The sequence below is a fragment of the Nelumbo nucifera genome, chromosome 1 (genome assembly GCF_055504915.1).
Source record: "Nelumbo nucifera cultivar China Antique chromosome 1, China Antique-T2T, whole genome shotgun sequence".
In the NCBI taxonomy this organism is placed as follows: Eukaryota; Viridiplantae; Streptophyta; class Magnoliopsida; order Proteales; family Nelumbonaceae; genus Nelumbo; species Nelumbo nucifera.
Window position 1 is genome coordinate 129,465,915 of NC_142649.1, and position 19,727 is coordinate 129,485,641.

At 34.6% G+C, this 19,727-nt stretch overlaps 1 protein-coding gene across 3 annotated transcripts; it reads left to right on the plus strand.

Moving 5' to 3' along the window:
- Window positions 1-1,856: 1,856 nt before the first annotated feature.
- Window positions 1,857-7,167, plus strand: LOC104613185 (uncharacterized). 3 transcript variants are annotated; one of them, XR_737905.3, is made up of 9 exons: window positions 1,857-2,299; window positions 3,227-3,288; window positions 3,369-3,452; window positions 4,116-4,215; window positions 4,684-4,847; window positions 6,219-6,279; window positions 6,416-6,510; window positions 6,601-6,709; window positions 6,881-7,167. XR_737905.3 is itself a non-coding variant. In XM_088894217.1 (6 exons), the coding sequence occupies exons 1-6, from the start codon at window positions 2,274-2,276 to the stop codon at window positions 6,906-6,908; spliced, it is 408 nt and encodes a 135-aa protein (XP_088750343.1). In that variant the 5' UTR covers window positions 1,859-2,273; the 3' UTR covers window positions 6,909-7,167. The 3 variants fall into 3 exon arrangements, 1 of the variants encoding a protein (XP_088750343.1); XR_016080146.1 differs by lacking the exon at window positions 1,857-2,299 and adding an exon at window positions 2,314-2,577; XM_088894217.1 differs by lacking the exons at window positions 3,227-3,288; window positions 4,684-4,847; window positions 6,416-6,510 and having other exon boundaries at window positions 1,859-2,299.
- The last annotated feature ends 12,560 nt before the right edge of the window (window positions 7,168-19,727 follow it).

A 19,727-nucleotide genomic window follows, 5' to 3' on the forward strand; every position in this document is an offset into this window, starting at 1 on the left:
TTTGCCTCGAAGTGTAATTTTTAACTTTTTTTATTTGTGAAAGATGAAAAACTAAAATAAAATATAAATAAATCAATATATATATTTATGTATATTCTACATATTTCAAAACAACATTAATTATTCTCTATATAATAAAACATATAACACTAACCAATGTTTAGAAAATTGGACGAGACCAGCTAGTCAAGTTATTGCTAAACCATGATCCAACCCTTAACCAATTCAATCATACACCTAACCCTATTTACTCCAAAAAAAAGCCAAAATCATCCACCAAACTAGTCTAACCCAAGAACTAATGAATTGGTCTTGGGTAACTTTTTTGCTACCTATGTGTTTTAAAGTACTAAAGGCACCTTGGGTGATCATTTTAGTGAGTTAGAAAATTTCACTCTTGGACCTAGATTTTGTGTTTAAGCCCTGGCCAAGACTTAAGCCCTCATTAGAGCCCTAAATTTTAGGGTTGGGCATAGGCTTAAATATTTTAAACCTGCCTTAGGCTTAACTTGGCCCACAAGCAATGTAGCCCCTTGAAGCATATATATATATATATATATAATTGATTATCAAATTAAGTAATAATATTTTGTATTGTTATATATGTTATATATTTTATAGTTTATTATTAATCAATAATTATTGATTATTAATATACTATTAATTAATTAATATTAATAAATAGCATTGGTATCGTACCATTAATAAATATTTTATTATTTATTAATAAATATTAAGAAGTAAGTAATAAAAACACATGACTGACCGGTTCATATTTAAACCAGCCGAACCGTAACTCAATTTGGTCATACCCCTAAATAAAAACCCAAACACCGCCATAAGTCCAAATTAATTTCAAAAACTCAAACCTTCCCTCTCCCTCCCTATTTCAGCATTAGGGCATTAGCACGATCTAATCAAAGAACCACCCCCTCTTTCAACGGCCGAAGAACCATCCTACAACGTGGTAAGTCACCACCGATTATCGGTAATATCTCTCCCTCTCTCTATTCTTTGAATCGTGCCTCCCTCCCTCCCCCCCTCTTCGTCCTCCTCTACTGCCACTATTAAGTATTAAGCAGTTGTGTCGTTTGGTAAGAGCACTTGTGTCATCTAGAATGGTCAAAGGTGGGGAAAGGAGTAGAATTGGCAAGGATTAAAGTATCGATACGATATTTTTGATATGGGGTGTATCATATCTGTATCCATGATCATGGATACAGGATACACTACGATTGGATACGTATCTTATAAGTCGTGCGTATCGGTACGATATGCCTCCGTGTCATGTTATCCTCCCCTAGGATAACTTGGGGGATTGGCCCGACATGACCCATGTCCCAAGTCTATGTGGGCCCATGTCGTGGGTCGGGCTGGCCCGTCAACCAAGTCGAGCCGTGGACCGGGCCAAAGCTATTTATTTATAAAAATTGAAAAAACTTAAAATTTTAATTTTATATGAATTTTGATGTATACAATTGCTTATATATACAATAATTAAATAAATCAGTATAATAAAATTGAAAACAATTGTTTATTTTATTGATATATTATAAACTATATTATTATATAATTATAATTTAAATAATGTATTATATATAAATATATATAAATAATATATATGGGACGTATTAACATTCGGCACAACTCACTCGTTTGTACCATGATAACTCAGCCATAGACCTAAAACCCCAAACCCCACACGATTGTATCAAGCCTGGAATGGCCCACATGTATTTATGCCAGGCTGTGCGGGCTCGTCCATAGTCGGCACAACCTGATTTACACCTCTAAAGCCCAAATCGCATTTTAACTGCTACCCTCTTCACAAATATCAATGACCCATAAAAAACTGAAAACAAATTTAAAGTCCCGTGCGCGCCTTTATACCGTCTCTCCGAATACGAAAATACTGGAGAGTGGAGACTCATATTCTCTCTATTTCTCTCGCCGTCTTGAGGTCTCCTTCCTTTTTTTCCTATTCTCCATTTCTCGTCTCTACTTTTTTCTCCGTTTCCCTCTCTGAAACTCCAAGACGAACCAACTTGAAGAAGCCCTCCACCACTTTTTGTCTTTCTCTTGCTGCGAGTACTAGGTGAGAGTGGCCATGGAGCTGACGGAGGAGAATCTCATTTATTGAGATTGAAGACTTGGATGGCTGATTAGGAGAACCCATTTCCTGAGATTGATGAAATATTGGATGAGTTCAGGGTCTGCCATTTTTCGCGCCAGGAGCTTCCCGTTAGAATGGCAAGTGGAGAATTGTGTCTAGAATGCTCCATAGTACTCTGCAACAGTGGTATAGTTTTTTTTTTTACAATTATCTAAAATTTTTATGGGGGATTTTGGTGTATTCTTTTCGTTTATGGTGTAAAAATTGTGGAGAGGAGATTTGGGAGATGATGGGGCGATTTGTGTTCTGATACGAGTTGTCAGGAACTTCTTCCCCTCTTGGTAGATACTACAAGTGTTTGCAGAGGTTTCAAGGGATTTAAATGTAATAAGTACTTCAACTAGTAAATATTTGGACAAGCATCTATTTCCTTGTGCATGTGAAGTTTCGGAACATCTACAGGGGTATGATGAAAGAAGATAATATATGTTTGTTTGTTTTTTTTTCTATAATTTGATAACCATCCATTGTTCTAGTTCTACTATGTGGAATGCTATATCTCTTTTTGGAGTTTCATGGTCTTCTTTTTTGTTTCTTATTACTTCTCTTAGAATTAATTTTCTATTATGACTTATATGGAGCATCCTTCTGAAAGATCTCTCTAGCTAGATCAGTTTCCGCTTGGACTGTTCTCAATCAATTAATTGATAAGGAAACTATTGCTTCACTTAGATGGGTGATGGCTTTATTTCTTTAACGCACTTGTGTAATCTGAAAGACTCTTTTAAATTATTTGTTTGAAATTAGAGATGCAGAGTTCCAGATGGAGTGTGGGTTTTTTGTGTTTCTGTAATTCTGGAAAATTGTGTGCTTGTTAAGGTATTCATGCTTAGATCTCATTGAGCATATAGTTCCTAAAAAATGTTCTTTTCTGTAGGTTATTTTTTAATGCTTTTAAATTTAATTGTCATCTCTATGAAGCAAATCTTTTCATTGTTATAAATTCTGAAGAAAAAACTACTCACGAAATGAAACAAATCTTTTAATTGCACAAAATATGCTTTATTTACCTCTGATATAAAAGGCTGTTGGATTGGCCTGTTTGCATTACAGGAAGGAAAACCTCTTGTTCTGAATGTAGTTAGACGGTCTGAGCAGCTGCTAGTAAATGACTAGTAAGCTATTAAATCATAGTTTATGCTATTCCTTTCTTCATATATATTAGTGACTGAGTTCTAATTTTTGTGATGTTCAGGTCTCGTGCTAAGGAGTATCTTCCCATTACTGGATTAGCGGATTTCAATAAATTGAGTGCCAAACTAATTTTTGGTGCTGACAGGTACAAATTTAACATATTAGAGGTGCGTTCAAAACTATTGAGAGATTCGGCATGAATTCCATACTATGTTGAATATGGAATATGAAACCTTGCAATGTTTCTTTTACAGATCTCTGGATTCTCATGAAATGAAGGATTAAAGTTTAGACTGAGAACGAAAAATTCTTATTCTGAAAATAACTTGGTTAACCTTTTTAATTATGATGTAAAACTGTAGCTCATCCAAGAACAGAATCAGATTACCTATTTTCAATGTTGTGATGCAACAATTACCACTTAATAAAATTAAACTTCAATCTTTAGGTAGTGATATGATTTATTGTGACAAAATAGAAAACTTCAAGTCCTTCTATTTGATTGAAAGCTTTTCAATGATTGTCTTGTTAAAATGAACTTACGAATTACTTAAGAAGTGAGCAACTTTAAAAAGTCCATTTCTATAATGAAATTTCCTGTACTATGATAGACGTTTCATTACTTCTGATATGGAATTCTCTATTATTTACTTGTCTTTAGAAGAAAAAAAAACTTTTCTTGGATATTTTCACTGTTCAATCCTTTAATGTGGCTTAACTTGTTTCCCATGTAATATACTTTGCATTTTTTGGTAGTTTATATTTGTGGTTTTTACTGAATACAATATTCTGCTTGCTTTGAAAATAGCCCTGCTATTCAAGAAAACAGGGTAGCTACTGTCCAGTGCTTATCTGGTACTGGCTCTCTGAGGGTTGGAGCTGAGTTTCTGGCAAAACATTACCACCAAGTAAATAGCTAATCCTTTTTAGTTTGTTGCCTTTGTAAGATGATGATTTGAAGGATAATTTTGATTTCGCAATCCACCTTGCTTGCAGCATTTAGTATGCATTCCACAACCAACATAGGGAAACCTTGGAATGAACTTCCAAGGTTTGGATTCTTCTTCGTTTGTCTGTGTTTGATTAGCCATAATGGTATCTTAGCAGTTGGCATGGAATATGGATTAGTTTAGTTGAATAATCCATTTGTTTGAAAATTATTATTAAATAAAACATCTTATAGTTTTATATACAATGTAGTCTCATCTTCTTATCAACTATCGCCTATTTGTTATTTCTAGATTCATTTTATATTTGTTAGTTTTTCCATAATTTTCTTTTCCACTATGTGGCATTTTTTCTGGAGTTTGGTGGTTCCATCTGAACTTCTATGGAACTAATTTCATGTGCTGATATGTTTAAGTATATGGGAACAGGCCTGCTTGAGGACCTCAGTTCTGCCCCATCAGGAGCAATAGTGCTTCTTCGTGCATGTGCTCATAATCCAACTGGTGTTGATCCTACCGTTGAACAGTGGGAACAGATCAGGCATTTGATAAGATCAAAGGGGTTGTTACCTTTCTTTGACAGTGCATATCAGGTAAATGTGATTGCACCAAAGTACAAAGATTTTTCCCCCAACAATGATGCACTTTGTTGCAAGAAAAAAAGTAAATGAAAGCAAGGGAGGATTGTCATTGGAGGCAAAGGCCCCAACAAGGCACAAGCAGAAAAGTCTTCCAGAATTAAGGCTTTGTTTGGTTAAGCTTTTGCCTTTGGGCCGTAGGAAACAAAAATAAGCCAAAAACACTTTTAAAATTGCTTTTAAAAGTGAAGGCAAAGTTGCTTTTAAAACACAATAATCTAATGCCAAAACACTTTTAAACCCCAAAACACAAAGCTTTGGGGCTCAGATTTGAAAGCACAAATCTTGAAGCTTATCCAAATGCAACCTTAACTAATGCAGATATGTTGCCACCAGCCCACTTTAACTAGCACATGATGTGTTAAACAAAAGAAATCATCATGTTGATCCAACCAGCAATAAGAATGCTACTTTTTTTGTACTATGAATTTTATCTTCCATTTTGTACTATGATTTATATTAAATATTCTAACCTAGTATCTTGCTTCCAGCCAGCCTATTGAAGAAAGTGGTTCTATGCTGATTTCTTTTTTTTTCTTTGATATCTTCTGAAGGACTACACAACTGGGGGGGGAGATTTATCTTCCATTAGACTCTTGAACTTGTCATTGAACTTGATTTGGGATGATTTCTGATCAGGGAGGGGAAAATTTGTTTCTACCTCTTTATTTGTGGTACTTGACTCACATAGATGTGCATGGGGATTGATAATTCTGAATTTCTGGAAGGTTTGCCTATATGGACTACAGAATTCCTCCTTCCCCTGCAGCAGAGTTAGAGCAGATTCATAAACACTTCTTCTATTCTTATCTTGTTGCATAATACTTGATTAATATGCACTTATTAACTGGCCCTCTCTTAGCCCTCTCTTATTACCTGCCAAGGTGATCATGATGAAAAAGTTTCTTCTGTTATTTATCTGTTTGTCGGCTCTGACATATGCCATAACACTCCATTCTTCTTCTAATGGGTTAGTGAGAATTGGTTTAAAAAAGAAGCAACTAGATCCTACTAGTATAAATGCTGCAAGACATGCAAAGAAACTAGGCAAGTATGCAGATGGTCTTGGGAACCTCCCTTGCAATCTGGATAGTTCTGATGTAGATATAGTATCATTGAAGAACTATACGGATGCCCAATACTTTGGAGAGATTGGTATTGGTTCGCCACCACAGAACTTCACTGTCATATTTGATACTGGAAGTTCCAACCTCTGGGGCCCATCAGCAAAGTGCTACTTTTCTGTACATTTTCTGTACAAATGTCTTCATCTTCTGTAATCGTCTTCAGGGATTTTCTTTTACGATTAATATTTTTTCTATGCAGATTTCTTGCTATTTCCATTCCAAGTTAAAGGCAGACCTATCAAGTACATATATAAAGATTGGTAACCTTTCCATGGAAACATCCTTTAGTCATTCATGATCTCTAGACATCTTGAGTTATAAGGTTGTCAGTATAATAAAGATTATAAATATTCTATCAAGAAAATCTGCACTAAAATTGCTATGAATTTTGACCAGGAAATTCTTGTAATATTCATTATGGATCTTGATCAATTTCTGGCTTCTTTGGTCAAGATAACATTCAAGTTGGGAATCTTGTTATTAAGGATCAAGTGGGTTCTTTTTTCAGTCTTAACTTCAAATATGTCCCCTGTAATTTGGCTGTATTGAGTGGTCATGGATGTATTGCAACAATATTGCAGGTTTTCATAGAGGCCACATGAGAAGTCTCTCTTTCTTATTAGCGAAGTTTGATGGCATACTTGGTCTTGGGATTCAAGAAATTTCTGTTGGCAATGTTGTGCCCTTCTTGTAAGACATTTTTTACATGTTGATTAGATTTTCAAAATTTATCTTGCATTAAACAAAATACTAGTGGATTTTTTACCTATCTTTTTTCACATTTTTTCATTGCATATTACATATTTGATTAGATCATCAAAGTAATCATTGTTCTATTTTTTTTTTTGTTTTTCTATGTAGGTTAAAAGATGCAACGAGTGATTCTTAAAGCATAGTTGAAGACAATGGATAATTCTTTTATATTTAAAATTTCTCTATTTTTTTGAAAGTCATATAGACTTTAATATGTATTGAGGGAAATTTAACATTTGTAATGCATTTTAAACAATGGATGTATTTTTTTGGTAGAACAATTGATGTATTCAAATTATGTGGCATGTATTGAATTATGACAATAATATAAGTATTTGTTAGAAGTTATTATATAATTTTCATGTGATGTATGAATAAAATAGGTGTTGCTTTAAGGTGGCATTCTTAATTGTCATTATTTTACTATTTTATTTGGAATATAGCCATAATATTTCCACAGATTGAAACAATTAGCTATGGTTTTCTAAGAAATTCTGGGCATATATTGCATCTTTTAGCCACAGTTTGTCAAAAAACCGTAGCTATAGGTCAGAGTATTAAACTTCAGTTTTATCAAAAAAAACTGTGGTTATAGGTTAGTACATTTAGCTATGGATTTGTAGCAAACCGTAGCTATAAATAGAAGAATTATAATTATGGTTTTGTAAAAATCTGTGGTTATAGATTTGGATATATAACTACAGATAATATAAAAATCGTAGCTATATGCATCTTTTAGCTACAGTTTAGTCCATGGCTAAAGATTCATATGGTATGTGTTTGCCCTTTAGCACGGACAGATAGTGTAATTATAGATAGATTATAGCTACGGATTAATCGAACCGTAGCCATAAGCTATAGCCCCGCGAACATAGGCTACGATTTTTTATCCATAGCTACGGTTTTATTGACATTTAGCCATGGTTTTGTCCGTAGTTAAATGTCATATTTCTTGTAGTGGATATTTATTAAGAGAGAAGAAATATTACAAACATTGACTATCGAAAAAAAAGGGGAGAGAATTAATAACAATTTTAATAAAGAAGAGTAATTATAGATTTTAATAGAAAAAAATTAAGACATGAGGATTTTTAATATTTCACATGCCCTATCACAGGATTGAAAAGTTCAAAACTCTTTTTTTTCTTATCTTTTTCTAATTGATATTTTCACTTGGCATGTTAGGAGGGGCTCCTGTGCACCCAAGGCTCAAAGTAAGATAACGAGAGTTTCGATCAAATGAAATTCCCTTTTTATATTTTATTTTTTTCCTAATAACCTCTTGTCAGTTGACATGACAGGTTATAAGCTATTATGTGAAACAGCCAAAATCATTAACTCTTAATATTAAGTCTATATTATTTATGATACAATATACTCCTATACGTTTTGATATTTTGAACGTTGTACTAAAACATGCATTTGTTGTTTGGTTTTGTGTATTATTTGGCCGATTTTTATTTTTAATTTTTTGTTTATTTTTTTTTTAGAACGGGTTGTCTTTTTGGTTCGAACAGTTAGACCAATTGACCCGGGAACCGGATTCTTGACCGATTCATTGTATAGTTCGGTTTTAAAAATCTTGTATTAGAAAATCGACCAACTTAGGTCAAGTTTGATCATATTGATTATTAAAAAGTTAAAATATAAAACAATTATATATTCGTGCATTTCTATTGTTTAGATTTCTCTTAACAAAGTTCATGCATCACACAATTCCCCGCTAGTACTAAATAAATGGATACAATACCAAACAACCAAGGTTTTCAAAACCATACTAGACCGGGAAAATCAGGAACCGATTAGGTAACCAGTTGTGTTTCACCCTAAAACTGCTTTTTGTCCAAAAACCATTGATTTGATCAACGACCTACTGACCCAGGCAGTCGAACCATCGATTTGAATAATGGATTTTGGCCATTTTTATTTTTTATTTTTAAATCAAAACAGGTCATCCATTTAAACTGGACGATCGGACCATTCTACCCGGGAACCAGTCCCTAAAACAGTTACTTGTCTAGTCCAGTTTTAAAAAGCTAGCAAACAACCTCTTAGTGAATGCTATTAGTATATTCCTTGGTAGACACATATTACCCATTCATGTGTAAGTGCAATAGTTATCTAATTTATCTTCATAGAATACCATCTTAAAGAGAAGCTAATTGCACAAACTTCTTTTATCATTCTAATTAACAAGTCCTTAAATAATATTTCTCGAACTGAGTTAGATTTGTTCGGTATAATTCGATGGTGATGTTGTGGCTTGCCCTCTCAGGGATCTTATATGCAGGGATTAAAATGGGTTTATCAACCAAAACATGCTTGAGAAAGTATATACCATGTTTGGTTCAATTTTCATTCTTTTTCATTCTTACTTAAAATAAAATTCTAAAAAGGATAAGAATGAGTGAAAATGGGCAGAATAAAAAAATATTACTATAAACCAAACATTTTTTATTATAATAAAGACATGGGATTCAATCTTGCCATCAGCAAGGCAATATATATTGATACATATGATGCCACTATATGGTATAATATGTACTAGTTTTGAGGGTCATCAATATGCCAAATTTGGAGAGTGAACTGAAGTGATTTCAACCATCCTTGTCAATAGGTGATGTGACTTCTCCACTGACAAATTGCCACCCCAATAAATAAATGAATAAATAAAAAGTTTTAATGGTATTGAAGCTGCCTCCACTTGGGTTGATGAGTTATGAATTTAGAGAAGGGTTGAATCCCGTTGATTTTTTTCTTTTTTTTTTTTTTTGTAAAAAACCCGTATGCAATAACATTCATTACACCGAATCAACTGTTAGTACAGGCAAAAGAAAATCTGGAGAGATGGACCAAGTTTGAATCCTAGACAAAGTACAACCAAATTTTGCCCTAGTGTGAGTAACATTATTGCTTGTACGAGGGGTGAAGTATATACGAACTTGCTGAAATCCACACAAAAGGCTCCTACGATTGGCTATGACTATATGAAGCCGTCATGGGACCTCGGACTAAGAATCTAACATGATGTTAGTAATCTTCTACTCATCCCCTTCAAGAACAATGTGTATGAGAGATAAACCAACAAATCCAAATGGGTTCGAACAACAATACCAATTCGAAAACATAGAGGGCCTATTGCCCCATCGATGAAAAATAATAGAACACGTTTGTGGGAAAAAAATCAGAAACATCTCCCTATAAATTTAACACATATATAAAACACGTGTGGATGGATGCTGGTGTTTGAGGGAGCATGCAGAGTTTTGTGGGAAGGGAATCCGGACCCATCCATCTGCTTTGAATTCCTATATGCTCCTACTTCGGAAAAATCTTTACTCCATAATTCTTAGTTTTTCATATATCGCCTATGTCAAAAATCTAGACTCACTAATGAATAAATCTGTTTATGGAGTGGGTTCAGATTCAGCTTTTGCCAAAAATTGAATAAATATAGCCCCGAGCCCAAGCTCAAAGCAGTGTAAAATATTCAAGGATCAAGCCAGAAGCCCAGCCCATAAACAGGTATTAGTGGAGATCAAAGTTCAAAGATCCATGTACTCCCTAGTTTGTAGTATTTAATGTAGCATCTCCTATGTTGATATGATACAGTATGATATATATCATTAATTTGAACCTGTCTTGACAGCATCATCAGGAGTTCACATCTGCACCCTACAGAGGGTGCCCCACAAATGCTCATAGCACATCCCAATCGTGTATTAGAAATATCTCCCATACTTTTCATTGCGGGATGCTCTCAATACATGGTTGGAATGTGATGTATACTTTCCATTGAGAGATCCTCCCAATACACGATTGGGATGTACTATAGAACACTTGTGGGCGCCCTTCCATCGTCACATGTCAAGATTTAGGGCTGATCATTTGCTCAAAATTAACCACATAAATCATAATTTGAATAATCGATGGCCCAAATGGATGTTTTATAACACAAGCTGTATGATATATCCAGGGGCGTAAATCATTTTAATTCAAAAGCAGCATTATAATTCATGGTCAGACTATCCGGATCGTTGGCTGAATAGCTGATTGTACGTATAAGAGGAATCCATAAAACACTAATCCTAGTTGGATTCGGGTTTGGATATCTACATAAATTCGGATTGGCTTATAAATCAAATGGATCCGTGGGCATCCTATTTAATGTTTGGACATCACGACTCGGGGTTCGACTTTATTATTGTCTTCCGTCTCACCACAAAGTCCGTAATTTCATTAAAAATAAAAGGAGAAAATGGGTGATGTTTATCAAAAATTAAAAAACAAAAAAATCGGATTCGGATCAAACTGGTCGATCACTTGATCCATTACCCAATAAAAATTCTCATTTTTATGCATTGATTTTGAAATTTTGAGGAACTAGTACAACCGCGCTGCATTAACCCAGACGATTTATAGAAAATCAGATAACTTTTATTCTAACCAAAGTTGACGAAACAGAAGCAAGAGGTCCAGCATCAAAAGTTATAATTTAATTTCTATTAAAATTATGTAAAATATAATACGTATTTATATTAAATTATTAATAATGGGATCGCGGGTAATTGGGTCAATTCAGTAAGGACTGTTGAACCCGTGACCCAGTCATCAAAGCGGTTCTACTTTTCCGAGTCTGACAACATGGCAAAAAGCTAACAAGCATGTGAGTGCACAGCAAAGGTCTAAAAGAGCAGTCGGGATCAGGTAGGCACACACTATGAATACATGTAATAAGTATTTGAGACAATTTTAGTACCCGGTATTTTGTGCTATTGCCACTTTAGTCTTCTATTTTTAAAATACGATAATTCAATATTGTAACTTTTAAAACCTGATAATTTAGTATCTTCTGTTAATTAGTTATTAATTAGTCGTTAAATGGCATTTGAAAGATATAAATGCATTTTAAGTGTTATTTAATTTTCTTTATCAATCATCTAAATATTGATAAAAAATTTACAATCGCAAATTTTTGTTTTTTCCATTCAAGAAAATTGGGGTCATGTTTGAATGGGCATTCTAGTGACCCCAACTTTCTTGAATAGAAGAGGCAAGGATTTTGGTCTGTTATTTTTTTTTTTTTTTTTTGTCAATGTTTGGATGGTTGATAAAGAAAATTAGATGACACTTGAAGGGCATTTGTGTCTTTTTCAAATACCACTTAACGACTGGTTAGCAACTAGTTAATAGTAGGTTATGGATTATCACGTTTTAAAAGTTCGGGTACTGAATTGTTGCATTTTAAAGTTTGGGGACCAAAGATACTAATCGGGAATTTTCTGTACTTAGAAGCTTATTTTACCCGAGTTTTATAAAATACCTCCAACCTATCCTTAAAAAGATTAAAATCAATTTTTGATATAGGTATAAAAAAATTATTGTGTGCTCATTGGTTGTGTTTATGTGCCTATTAGATCCGGACTACTAAAAGAGGGGTGATCTGATTTCGATTTCTGGAAATTTCAGTTCGGTTAACCGAAAAAACTAAATTAACCCAAATTCTTTATATAATATGTAACGGATAATATATAATATGCTATATATTTATATATTAGTATATTATATATAGTATATTATAATGAAATCCAGTTTCATAATATATATTACCATATAATATATATATATATATATATGTTATAATATACAATATTTTATGTATGTTAATGAAATTCAGTTTTAAGCAAAATAACCAAAAATCGAATAAAAAATTTTAATTTTTTTATAATTCAGTTTTGATTCGATTTTAAATTAAATAAATCGAATATTCATCACTTATATATTAGGACTGTATTTGATTCGAAAGAAAAGATATAGGAAAAACTTATATCTAGTCAGAGAGAGAGAGAGAGAGGAATCCAGAAGCATTGAAAATACAAACAAAAGATGGTCCCAAATCTCAGTCACGAAGAATCATGCTTTGCTTAGAAAACAACAAAAACAAAAGGAGACGTGGACTCGTGGAGGTGGAGGAAGAAAGATTTAGCAAGGGAAGAACAATTACATGAAGATATATATTGATGAATGTCTTCTTAAAAGTTAGGATTAGCTCATACAACAAAAACCGACACAGTTGTATTACGTATCGGCAGATGCAAAGAGACCATGGAGGTGGACAAATTAAGAGGCGGAGTTGAGATGATGAATTGAGTGATTGATGAGATTGCATGCACGAGAGTAGAATAGGGTGTGAACATTGTATGTCGGAATTGCACCGACATCACGTTGCCCGTTCATAAATTTCCCTTAGCATGGGGAGTTACGTTTGTAGACTCACGAGTCACGAAGCGACGGACAGAGAGAGAGAGATCTTTTGCTTTGATCACCCCAACCAAAATGAATCTGAACGGCCTTTTCCTGCCAATTAAACAAATTACACCAGACACCCATGCTTCTTTCTGACTCAGCTTTTAAATTTTATATTTGTGTTAGCTTTCTTTGTTATTAATTTCTTATTTATCAGCAATTAATCTGCAGCAGAGATAAGGGATGCCATTATATGTTCACTACTGCCATTGGGGAGATCCCAGGACCCAGCTTATTATCATTTCTGTGCCAATGGTCAATGGAAATACACTAGTATATATGGTGGGATACAGCTACAGCAAATAGAGGTTTGAATACGTGGCAAATTATGAGGGTCATTCAGTACTTTATGGATGGGTTTGATTGGTCACACCATCAAATTTGAATCCAATTTATTTATGTAAGTTTGTTTGCTAATTGAACTAAGTTCAAACCTAATGAAACTCAACTCTTAAAATTCATGAATCTAATTGGACTTATATTATATATAATATTTTCAATTTTTATAACTATATATATATATATAATTTTAAATTTTTATATTTACAAATTCTTTTTATTTTTTATATGAAACTTGGATCATTATCAAGTTCAAACATACAAGTTTTTGAACTTAGTTGAATTTAAGCTCATATTTCTAGCTCGAATCAAATTCAAACCTCATATATAACTGAACTCAAATAACTAGATATTCAGTTCAACTAAACTGGAATCCACCACACTAAGTCATTACTTATAATTTACGCAATACACAAACAAATTTTAATTAAAAACAATTTCTGAAATAACCTAAAAATAAATATATCGTTGAGGAAAAAATACGATATAATACGCCCTTTTTATTCAACAAAAAATGAAACCATGAGTGAAGCTTCTCAAGATGAAATCAACATCAATAGACCCCACAAGTGAAGCTTCTCAAGATGGAGTCAACATCACTAGGCCCTTTGTATTCAATCAAAAATGATCTTATCTAGATCTTTGTCTTTCCTTCTTTTTGAAGCATGTGTAAGTGCGAATTTTATCACCATCGGCTTGTAATATTAGGTGTTCTTATACCCTTTTAATTTGGGTATAAAATACTCATTTTATTTCAAAGAAAAAAGGAAGTTATTTCTTTTCATCTTTTTCTTGGAGGATGCTACAATGAATGTCCTAATCATATACCATCTTAAGCAGCCACGTGTCTAATAAATGAAAAAAAAATAACAGCATCATCAGAAGGGCCCAAGACTATACAAAAGATAGCACAATCAAATGGTTTCATTAATATTTATTTGAATATAAAGTTAGCTAGGCTTAATCTGATGGTGGATAAATTACTAGTAGAATTCAAAAATATAAATTGGATAGATCTGATATTTTTTATTTTTTCAGACAAACGGATCTTTTAGGTGAAACCCATTTAATGGTGGAGACCTCATTCCAGTTATGATGAGGCACCTTCATTGTAGAGTGGTGCTTTTCTTTTCTTCCCTACTGCTATTTTTAGGCATTTTATTTATTACCCCTCAAGGCCATTTAAAGTTTGATTTAAACAATCACATCAGATAGGGCAGAAACTGAATCTGATTACGGTTAAAATAGGGTTGTTTGGTCGGATTTGATGCATCGGTAATTCGCTATGATTTGAGATTTTAGGTTTGAAATTGATGAAGAGTAATTTGGCCCGATCTGTTAGTATTGATGAAGAGTAATTTGGCCTGATCTGTTAGTATGCGGACACGTGTTACAACTTGATGATTGGACGGAAATTCAACATTTTCAGCCATCTCAGTAGGCCAGGTCAGGTCGAGCATCTCAAGAACCTTGGTCAGGGTGTCTCGAGCACCTTGGCCAAGGCCGAGGTTTGAGTAGCTCGTGGTGTCCCAATCTGTCGAGGTGTTATGTAGCTCACTTCTAGAAGCTAGCCATCTATTTCCAACCTTTTCGGGATCACACCGCATGTCTACGAGCCTTATCCTTATCCCGCCTGGATTGGATGGACTCGATAAGCCTTATTGGCTCACACGAAATTCGGCCCTCTCCAGGTGTGAAGTAGATTCTAGGTAGCACGGGTTGGGGATCTCGGATGTTTTCCTCGAGGCTTACGATAGCTCGCCTATATAAGGACATCACCACTAACCTTATAAGATACGTGCGATTTAGCTTTCTAGCTCTCTTACTCACAAATCTTTCAAGCTCACAACTACACTCTTCGCTAACTTAAGCATCGGAGTACCCACACCGAGTAAAGCACCCCAGGTTCTCTGATCGTGTTCTCTTGCAGTTTGATCGTCCACATAAGTAGATCCGAGCTGCCATCCAACTAAGAGCGACCAGATCGTGCACCACCAGTTCCTATAGTCTCTTTTGAATTAAAAAAAAGAAAATCTACAATCTCTTTGCAACTTGATTCTAAGATTAGGTAATAGATTTCGTGGAATGACAAAAATTCATGTAATTAGGGTTTAACGGTGATGGGTAAAACCGACCTCGAGATAATTGGACACGTGATAATATAGGAGAGGTGTAGTTTGTCCCGCGAACCAAACTTCAACGGTCTAGTGCAACCTTGGGTCCACCTTAGGAGGTTACAGTTCACCTCGCCCAGTTATGTGTAACTTGTTCACCAAGGAGACGCGAGCTATCCTGAACTATCACTAAGACCTAACCAACTAATAGTTGGAAAGTCAACCGAGCTACCGATTGGAAGAGGTAACTTTGCCAAGATGAGCTATCTAGAGGGAAACCTCCAAACTTCACCATGTGTCCAGGAGGCGACCATTTGGCAATCCCATGCAGCAAAGTCACCAACACGTATGCCAGCCCCGTCATTTAGTGAGCCCCGAGCCCACTCCATGCATCAGCAATGTGCCGAGCAGGTCAACTAAGCATGTTACACCCAAGCCCCAGGTGGCTTGACCATGCGCCAAGTGGCCCTGGCCGAGCTCTAGGTGTCTTGACTGATCTCCAGGTGTTCAAGCCAAGCTCCAAGTGTCTCACAAGACCGACAAGTGTCCTCCACCTATCCAACACGTATGCTCCCGACATGCATCCAAAATCTATATAAAGGGAAAATTAGCATTCAATTCATATTTTATGCCTCAATAAATTTTCACCTACCTTACTTTGGATAGCTCGGCCATTGACTTGATCGTCGGAGTTTTGAGCCTGGAATATCACCTCAGGACCTTTGACTTCATTTCTCTTCTTGCAGGCGAATTCCAAGCTACTCCAAGGACGCCACCGGTTTTGATCCACATCAAGCGGAATTTGCAACTCTGCACCTTTGATCTGCTCATCTGTTCATCGAAATTCAGGCAATGCTTGGGAGGATTAAGCTTTGGTCAGCTAAAAGATGTTTTAGGACCTGTTTGGGAGGATTAAGCTTTGGTCAGCTAAAAGATGTTTCAGGACCTGTTTGGGAGGGCTGGAGCTTTGATTCAGCTGCTCTCCTTGAGCTGCTTTGGAGATGCCACTAAGAGCCCATTTGGAAGGGCTTCAATGTTGATTGAGCCAATTTTGAGAAGTTACTAAAAATAGGCTTTCACTGTAAAGTTGACTTTTCAGCACATGTAAGTCTATTTTTGGCTTTCTAGGTTTTTCATCAAATATGGTTTCATGGCTTTCTGTGTGCGGCCTTGGAAAGTGGAAGCTGATGCATGAAAGCCCTTGCAAATGGGCACTGGGAGGATTTCTGCATTGATTGAGCTACTTCGAGAAGCTACATAAGTTTCATAGGGAAAGTCAACTTTTTGGCTCATGTAAACCTATTTTCGACTTTCCAATTTTTTTACCAAATATTTCTTAATGGCTTTCTGAAGCTACATAAGTTTCATTGAGAAGCTGCTGCATGAAAAGTTGAAAACCCGACCAAATGGGCACTAAAAAAATTCAGCCAGAAATAGCTGAAAAATATTAATTTGAACTTCCAGAATTTTCACTAAACATAACTTATGGGCTGGGCTGTCTGGGTGAGGCCTAACTCATAAAGTCAGAATCCACTACATGACAGCCCTTTCCAAGGGGACTCAACAGAAAGCCATGTAAGTGGCTGAATCATATTCAGTTTGGGCTTTTTTTTTTTGGATTTTTTCACCAAACAATACTTGGTATTTTTTTCGGTGGATCCCACCTCACAAAACCAAAAGAAGCAATGCAAAAGTCCCCCCAAAGGAGAAAACTTTAGCTGTTGCCTGTTGGGGAGCTTATTCTGCATGAGACGTCAACCCTTGGTCGAGAAAATACTGAGGGCAACTACTCTTTTACCCCACACCCTTCATGGTGTGGGGAGCTTATTCTCCGATTCCCAACCGCCAATTTCTTCGCTAAGTTTTGGTTTGAAGGAAAAAATAGGAAAATGAAGGAAAAGATAGAAAACCTTTACATACCTTATATGGATTTTATACCTTTCCCTACTTTTTCCTTCAAATTAAAGCAAACACAGCCTAAGATTTTAATTAGGGCGAGAATCAGTTTAATTAACCAGCAAGTCTGAAACTCTGAATAGGTATATATATAGAGAGAGAGAGAAAAAATTTATTTTTTTTCTTTGATAAACAATAGAACTATGAATTAACTCGCCTTAATGGATTCTTATTCACTGTTAAACAATATACAAATCAATGGCAACCAGCCAACCAAGCAAGTTATGTGTTTAATCTTTTCCTTATAATTAAGTGTTTAATTTTTATTTCAGTGAATTTGCAAATTAGATCCACATAAAAATATCAATACATAAGTTAAGAGGATTGCCGCCATAAACTTAATGAAACACTGTCACAAATCGAATTAATTAATTATGAATCAATTCTTTCCATTTGGGGCCATCAGCACCCAATCTACGAACCAGAATGGACCAAATTAAGCTCTGAACTTGAACCAAGACAAACCAGTTTTCCTACTAAAACTTAAACTTGGGTCAGGTTGAAAACTTTTTCAGCCAGACCCACAACATTGAAACAGCAAACCCACATACATCACCAACTGATCAAAAGAAATCCCAAAGCAGTTGGGTAACTTGAGTCAGTTGCAATTAAATAGAAGAAGCATGTTTCTGGTAACCAATATCAATATTTTATGTGTTATCCCTGTTTGACAAGATTCTTGATTATGAAAATCCATCAATCGGAAGGCAACGTCACATTACATACTAGTTGAAAGACTGGTGCATAATGTCAAGAACGTGGAAAAGATCTTGTCTAGAACAAGAACGACATCCGTTTCCAAAATCAATATTCTTCCTTTTGAATCCACAAAGACCCACTCTAGGGGGGTGTTCTATGATTTTGTTTTTCAAAACTGAAAACAATTGCCACATCAGCAAACGTATATTGGTTTTGCTGATATGGCAACTGTTCTTCTTTTGAAACTAAAATAGGGAAATTGTCTAAAATTCCCATGAGTTTTCAACATTTTTCTTAAAATCATCACAACTTTTCAAAATGTCTAAAACTCACCATGTCAATAAGTTTTTATTTTCCAAAACTCACCATCCGTTGGTGCACCGTTAATGCTTCTCAACAGAGGTGCCCATGTCAGCATAACTAACAATTTTCATGACCAAATTACCCTTGAATGGTGGGTTAGAGGAAAAATGGTATTTTTCAGTTTTTAATTTTCTTGTTTTTTTTTTTGCATTTTAGTGTTTTGTTATAATTTTCAATGTTTTTTATAATTTCTGTTTTTTTTTTTACATTTTTCTATTTTCCTGTATGTTTTTTATTTATTTGCAATTTCTGTGTTTTTCTATAATTTTTGGTGTTTTTTCTACAATTTTTATTTTCTGATTTTGTTTTTCAATTTCTATAGTTTCTATAATTTGAAAATAAATTTTTATTTTGTTTGAGACTTCTATATTTTTTTATATTTTTTATAATTTCTATGTTTTTATGTATTTTATAGTTGAAAATATTTTTTTGAACTTTTCCTTTTTTTAATATAGTTGAAAATATTAAAGTGGTAATATATTACCACCCATTAATTTATTTTGTATATATTTTATATTTTTCTATGAATGTTAAATTGACAATATATTAACACCCCTTAATCTGTTTAATGTCAAGTTAGTGACATGGTGTGTTTTAGACATTTTGAAAAGTTACAGTGAATTTAAGAGAAATATTAAAAAGTCCTAGTGAGTTTTAGACAATTTTCCATTAAAAATAAAACCAATCATGTTGTCGAACACTCCCTAAAACTCTTGGTAGTTAATTGTTAATTAAGTTTTCATATCACGAATTACGAATTGAATTGAATGAATTGCTTCTTGGGTTTATATAACCATTTAATTTGGTTTTGAGAAGGCCAAAAGAACTTGAGTTTGAAAGGTGAAGCCCTCGGGTCAATCCAAAGCCCAACTCCCTTTGCCCAAAATAACCCAAGTCCGCAATTACTGCTCACCACCACTTTCCAATCAAATCCCACTTCATGTTTCATCATGGTTCATGCACTTGACTTTCAACCCCCCCCCCCTCCCCCATTTATTCCTGCAACAACTCTTCCATTAGAATAATCCCACACTTACAGCTCACCCTCTTCACCCTCCATTAATACTCTGCAATTAAGCAGGCCAAAGGAAGAGAATCCTTTCCTTAAAAAATCAGATAAACTATGAAAAAGAAGATAACTCACCCTTTTAAAGCTACCAACCTCTTCTACATTGCGC